Here is a 7,209-nt window from a genome sequence, read left to right on the forward strand (position 1 = left end):
TCACTAGCCAAAATTTCATTCTTTGTACGGCTTGCCAGCACGTAAGCAGCCGATCACACGTTAAGATAAAAAGGGCAGAGGCAAATGTTTGTTCAAATATGAGGAGGGTTTCACATGTTTGTTCAAATATAAGGAGGTTTCACACCGTGCCCTAGAGAACGGTTCGTTGTTGGCAGGACGTTCTTGAGTCTCTAACGGAGTTCCATGCGTCCACTAGTTTGGCAAGCTCAATTTTCGTTTTGTACGGCTGCAAACATGTACACTTAGGGATGACTTATAAGGCACATGTTCGTTCAAATATAAAGGGAATTTTCAAAGCGTCTCCGATGGATGGACTTTCAGATGACCAGGATCCCTCAAAAGCACCTTCATGTGGTTTGCTACAAGTGATTGAACGCGCCAGGCGGGATGTCTTTAGTCGGTGCCATCTCCTAGGTGTTCATGTGACCATCTCTATAGATTGAATTATGTAAAAATAGTGGTGATTGTTTAGGTCACTATTACAAAGGTATGGCAAAATTTTTATACCTAAGAATTTGTGTGCCCCCCATATTTTGAAAGGGCTTTGGAACGCTTCAATATCCACACCTCCAGATTCTTCAAGGACCAATGCGTTCACACGAGCTCCTCACTAGAAGTTGTAAGTGCTCCAAGCGTCGCGCCTAAACGCACTCTAACTTCATATGCACATGTTTGAATGGTCAATGTTTCCTAAATTTCATAAATCATGAAGTGTCAAGTTTTAGCATTTCATGCTAACCAGGAAGTGTGGTCTCAATTTATTGACTAAGAAGGTAAGAAAGTCACTTGAAGCTTTCCATGAAGAAATTTAAATTACAAGTTGCTTGGATAGACACGGTGAAATTGATTGGTATTTACATATCTATTAGTATTATCTATATGTGATTTAGATATCTTCACCAATCAATAAAACATAGCTCTAAAAATAAGAGCATTTTGGCATGTATCCTCTTTCTTGCTTCTTTTCCCTATTGACTTAACACTTCTCTCTAGAGCCTCAGTAGATCAACAACTTTCCTTGGGGACTAAACTTAGCTCCTTCAAGTGTCACTATACCTCCAACACGCTAAGCAGGCATGATGTGGATAAACTTTTGTCCATACAAAGTATACTCATTATGCATCTATTTACACCTTTAATAATTTCATCGGGGCTAATTAGACATCTAATGATACCTTCACCATGTTGTGAAGTATCTATTTATAGTTCTTAATTTTAGCAACCATTATTTCTTAACAATATAGGGTTGGTATGTATTATTAAGATGAAAGTGGGTCTAACAGTGAGGTCACACTAGGCTTAGAAATGAGGACAACTTTATTGGAGAAAACAAAGGTTGTTTGTTTGTTGAGGATTCATTTTTCAAAACTATTCCTCATATCTTATCGTTGAGATAGCTCTAACTTATGCCAATCATGTAGTTGGTAATTCATGGTAGACTATGATTATAGAATGGAAGGGTGGTTAAGAAACCTTTCTCCTTACATCATGTGGAGAGTGATGGTTTTAAAAATTTGAATGGAGTTTCTTCCTTATAAGTAATGGTAGTCTTCACAAAGTACTCTCACTAGCTACATTGGCATTCAAGCGGCGATGAAGCACAACTCAATCAAGTACAAAAATTTGAATGGAGTTTCTTCTTTATAAGTAATGGTAGTCTTCACAAAGTACTCTCACTAGCTACATTGGTATTCAAGCAGCGATGAAGCACAAAGTAATGGTAGTCTTCACAAATTACTATCTCTAGCTACATTGACATTCAAGCGGCGATGAAGCACAACTCAATCAAGTATAAAAGCATAACCAATAACAACCCCTCCTTATTCACCAAGGCCTACATTTAGCAACCAAGGAGTACATGCTATGTTCATCATGGAGTGTTGAACCTATACTTTGATAATGTCCACAGAAACTAGGATTAATCAAGGAGCTTTTGCACCATTCTGTTGTAGCATTCATAAACACATGATTATAGTTGAGCATATGAGCTCATATTCAAAAAACTTGACAAGAAACTATTAAAACAGCATTCCTTTTAACTCCTTGGCTCACATCCATGACCATATGAACCACCAAGACACATAGGATGAGCACGCGTGAACCATCGAGAAACGGGATGAGCACATGTAAACAATCAAGACACAGAATGAGCACACATGAACCACGAGGAGCTGCTTCAGAGGGTGGTGGGTGTGAAAGACTTCTAAGGAGTGGGGACGTTCATGGAAGGTTGACTCTTGGAGTCTTGGGCGAGAAATGAAAGGGTGTTGGCATGGTGGGGTCCTCTCCACACGATTTCATGTGTAGGTGTGCACTGTGCATATGCGTGGAGGGAGGTGTGTGGGGCTAACTGCTAGGTTATTGCCGCCTGGACTTGCTTTTTTGCGCTCTTCTTTGGCTATGCATGATTTGCATGTCGGCTCAACTTCCTCTTCTTTTTTTTTCTTTTTCTTTTTTCTCAAGACCTCCTCCTCCCTTCGCTTTCTTCTTTTCTCTTCCTTTCAACTGCCAACTAGCTAACTTCACTAAAAAAAATCAAGACAAAATTGTGTCATCAATTAGCTTTCCTCTCGATTGAGCTGCAATATCTTCCTGATCCCTTACACTCTTTGTACTTCACTTAAGAGCCATAGCTTGCTTTTCTGTTGCCCTTGGAGCTCCATTTCTGGGTGCTTGCAGAAACTCTGCGCCCATTGTTGCACTTAGCTTCCAATGGGAACGACAGAGTCAGGAGCTGCTGAGCTTCACCATTGTAGCAAACCACAGAAATATCAACTGTATCTCCATAGCAGCGATGATGGTTTCGGGCGTCGTTCTGATCCGGATGAGCAATCTTCTGGTGACGAGCAACCCCATTCCTCTTCTGCAGGCGGCCAGCAGCAGGTAGCAGCAGCTCGCAAGCTAAAGCTGCCTTATCGTCGCAATCCGAGCTCCTTGCCATCAGGCAATCACTCACATTTCATACTGCCCAGGCAGCTCACGGGCGGCCACAATTGGCAACAATCGCCCACCATCTCGCTGCCCGGCCACGCCTCGGATCTAGCGACAGGTGGACCAAATCCAACACAGCCTCAGAAGCTTCTCGCAAAGGCCACTAATACTGCCACTGATGATAAGATAATTCGTTCCAATCCAGTGCATGCGGAAAGGGTCATTGCTAAGATGAAGAAAATTAAGACTATGCTTAGTGGCGGGATTAGTGTTAATTCCGGGCGCGTTTGCAGATTTTGCGATAGAGAGTTCCCTTCTGGACGCGCTTTAGGGGGCCACATGAGAGTGCATGGTGCTTTGGCTGCTGACAGCTTGCCGACAGATGTGGAGCCGCAGCAAAGGCAGCTTGATGCGTTTATCGCCAGATCTTCTTCTCTGATTGCAAATTCAAGGAGAAATCGATTGGCGGAAACCAATTGCATGATTAGTGGATCCCAGTTTGTCAATTCTAGTAGAAGAGGTATAATTAGGACGAGGATTAATTCGGAAGGATCCATGGTTGATGAAGAGAAACCAGTGATGAGAGGGATTGAAGAAGAGCAGATAGTGATGAGAGAGATTGTTGTTGCAGAGGAGCCGGAGCAATTAGTGAAGAGGAGAGAGCAATTAGTGAGAAAAAGAGAGCAATTAGTGAAGAGAGAGATTTTCACAGAAGAAGAGAGATTGGTGACGAGAGAGAGAAAATTAGAGAGTATTAGTACTCATGTAAAGGGGAGGAGCTTGGACGTGAACGTCTGTGAAGATCAAGGGTTCTCTTCTGAGGATGGTGATGGTGATGAAGAGAGTTGTGGTCTCCATATAAGCTCTGAAACGTTGGTGTTGGGCAATGGAGGTGAGCTTTCTCTTGCAGAAAATGGGAACAAGGTCAGCTCTGTCTCTGAATTTACCTCAGACAAAGGAACCCCCCTCTACAAGCTGCGGCGGAACCTGAAGCCTAGCCGGCGCCTCTGGACAGATCAAGAAGATTTCTCAATCCACCAGGCTTCCTTTCTGTCCAATCAGGACATAGCCAATCATCAGAGCTCTGCTAGTCACCATAGCTTTGCAGGAAGATCGTCTTCGCCGCCACCGCAGTTGGGGTCGCTCTCAGAGCAGACGCGGCCATGTTCGGAGTGTGGTAAAGTCTTCTGGTCACGGAAAGCTCTGTTTGGCCACATGAGGTGCCACCCTGAAAGAGAATGGAGGGGAATTCAGAGACCGGAAGTCAGCTCATCAGAGCTGGATAAGCAAGTTAGAGTGGACGAGAAGCTGAATTCTCTTGCAGAACACAGCATTGCAGGAAATGCTGAGCTAGAGATGGAGCTTGAATCTGACTCAGAAAACCGAGAAGAATTCAAGCAAACAGAAGCAGTATTGAGGATCTCTTCATCCGGAAAAGAGGAAAAATTTACCGTGAAAGAGGAAAGGGAAGAGATGAGCAGGGGAGAAAAAGACAAAGAGCTTAACAAGATGGTGATGAGCAAGATGGGGACTAAGAGAAGTGGCAAAACCGCACTGCACAGAGAGTTTACTGATGATTTGACCCCTTCTGCTTGGCCTACTCGCAAGCGGTCCAGGCGGAGCCGAGCTGACGGAAAAGGTGTGCACTTGACCTTGGAGCCTGCCCTCACTTCAGAGACAGCTACTTCTAGTGAGCTCAGAGATGAGATCAAAGATCAAGAAGATCTGGACATGGCCAATTGCCTTGTTTTGCTCTCTAGTGCTGGAAATAGATTGCTAGACATGGAGAAACACTTAATGGAAACAACACAAGAGTCTGCCTCCACGAAGCACGGCTCTGCAGCTACTGCAGAGTACTCAGAGCAAGCTGATGGGGAAGCTGCCACCCCCCACAACAACGGGAATGATGATGATGCTAATGATGGTGATGATGATGATGATGCAGAGAAGCATGCTGTTTTAGCTCCAAGGGTCAATGGAACTGGAATGAAATATGAGTGCAGCACTTGCAAGAGATGCTTCAACTCTCACCAAGCTCTGGGTGGGCACAGAGCAAGCCACAGGAAGACCAAGGGCTGCTTTGCAAGAACAAATTATCTTGCTGAAGAGGTGCATGAGAGCGGGGAGGACAACATCACAGAGGACGAGTTCGTCAGCCCGGAGTTGAACAAATGGCGGCTCATGAGGCATGCAGAAGTAGCAGCCTCTCATCATCATCAACAAGAAGAAAAAGCTGGATCTGCAGTGATCTTCCCTTCTACTACAGAGAGGTCACCTGCCAATAAGAAGAAGTTCAAAGGCCATGAATGCTCTATCTGCCACCGAATCTTCCCCTCGGGGCAAGCCCTTGGCGGGCACAAGAGATGTCACTGGACAGGAGAGAAGATTGCAGAGACTGCTAGTGTGGCTTCGAGCAGCAACAACAACAATAAGGCATCTCTGCAAGAACAAGCTGAATGTGAAGGTGGTAGACATGGTGCTGGCCAGCCAAAGAAGGTGAAGGAAGATGGCATAGACTTAAATTTGCCAGCACCATTGGATGAAGAGGATGAGATCGGTTATAATGATGTTGGATTTTCTGCGACAGAGGTGGCGGCTCCAGCTGCATGTGGTAGACTAGTGGATGCAGCAGAGGGGGAAAAGATTGTGGGATCATTGGTGGAATATCCAGGTAGCAGGAGGAGCAGCTTGAATGGGCTATCCAACAGGGAATGGATTGCAAAGGATCTGTTGGGGGTTGATGGCTGCAGTGGGCGTGGTTCGTGGCCGCAGGCGAATCGGGAGCTCGAAGCTAGGTGCAGGTTTGATGGAAGGGCAGCTAGTGGAGTGTGGAGCCAGCAGTGGACAAGTGCAGCAGCAGGAGCAGCTCAGATCCCACAGGTATGTGCCATGCAACCCCTTTGAAAGCTCAATGTGGGGGGAATTTACGGCCAATACGACAGTCGAACCATACGACAGTCGAACCGGCAGTTGACTCATATAGTGCACATAAGGCTCAAAAAAGAGCTGTGGTTGAGGATCGAGTGAGATGACAAGTGCAGAATGATCATAGCTCTTGAACTGGCCTATGGTTCCATCATTCAAGTGAAGTAAAGAGCACAATATTCAACATCAAGTGAAGTGAAAAATATAGGTCTATTTGTAGATAGTCTGTGTCTTGGATACTTCAAGCTTTGTGAAGATTTTTGCTTTATTTTTGTGCACAGTTTTTGAGAGAGATTTTGTTACTTATATATGGCACGTCCACCCTTTCTTGATGGCCAAATTAGTCACCATAGGGAGGACAATGCTCTCCTCATAGATGTGAGAAGATTTGTGCTCTTATATTTTGTGCCCCAATGCTTGATTGCAATAACACACTGCCTATTTTTAATGGTTGTTTTGTTGCAAATATATTTTCAATACTTTTGTTCCAAATATTGATGCATTTAGTACTTCTGCAAATTAATGCATCATACCTGCATTATTCTTATTAATGCAATTTTGCTATAAAGCTATTATATATGATATTGATTGGTATTGCAGTTTACTTCTTGTTGCTTCAACAAATTTGGATTAAAAATTTGCGAGAAAGGGTTAAACATTATGTATTCTTATAGCTCCTAAATGCTTTTTTTCTTTTTGGGCGAAAAAAGGTTAAACATTATGCCTAGATTTATGGTTAGTTTTTAAAACTAAATAAGAAATTACATCATGGTTGGGCATCTCCATCTTGTATAGGGTGGTGGTGAGAGGGCCTCTCTCTCTCTCTCTCTCTCTCTCTCTCTCTCTCTCTCTCTCTCTCTAAGCCTCTAGACATCTTCTTTGCTTAAATAAAGTTGTTTAGCAATTCTAGTCCTGGATTATATTTGGTTTTTTGAACATTTTTATATGATCCGAGTTTCAATCACGGACTTGGGGCATGTGGAAGTTCAAGGGTATATTAAAATAATAATAAGTAACCATTTTAATCCATCCTGTAGGATTGGTGGTTTGTAGCATGCATTTTTTTTCTATAAAAACTATTTGAGAAGACTACGATTTTTTGTTCTTATAGTGCCTTTAAGAATGTCCAATGGTAACTTGTATTACGAGTAAGGCGATTTGTCGCATAAGAAATCTCTCTAAAATGTTTTTAGGGTCAAAGCACGTAATGGTGGTACCACTATTTCCCCTTTTTGGTGGTACCACTTGTGCAACTTTGGAGGGAATTTCAAGTGCATTTGGTTTTTCAAATGTCAATAATAAGGACATTAAAAAAAGGACACATTTAAGTGT

The 7,209-nt window shown here is 43.3% G+C and overlaps 1 protein-coding gene across 1 annotated transcript; it reads left to right on the forward strand.

Moving 5' to 3' along the window:
* Positions 1-2,366: 2,366 nt before the first annotated feature.
* LOC147635661 (uncharacterized) lies at positions 2,367-6,327 on the forward strand. The gene has a single exon (XM_086803045.1). The coding sequence runs from the start codon at positions 2,734-2,736 to the stop codon at positions 5,854-5,856; it is 3,123 nt and encodes a 1,040-aa protein (XP_086659171.1). The 5' UTR covers positions 2,367-2,733; the 3' UTR covers positions 5,857-6,327.
* The last annotated feature ends 882 nt before the right edge of the window (positions 6,328-7,209 follow it).

The sequence above is a fragment of the Cibotium barometz genome, chromosome 9 (assembly GCF_041138505.1).
Source record: "Cibotium barometz isolate CiBa-2024 chromosome 9, ASM4113850v1, whole genome shotgun sequence".
Taxonomy (NCBI): Eukaryota; Viridiplantae; Streptophyta; class Polypodiopsida; order Cyatheales; family Cibotiaceae; genus Cibotium; species Cibotium barometz.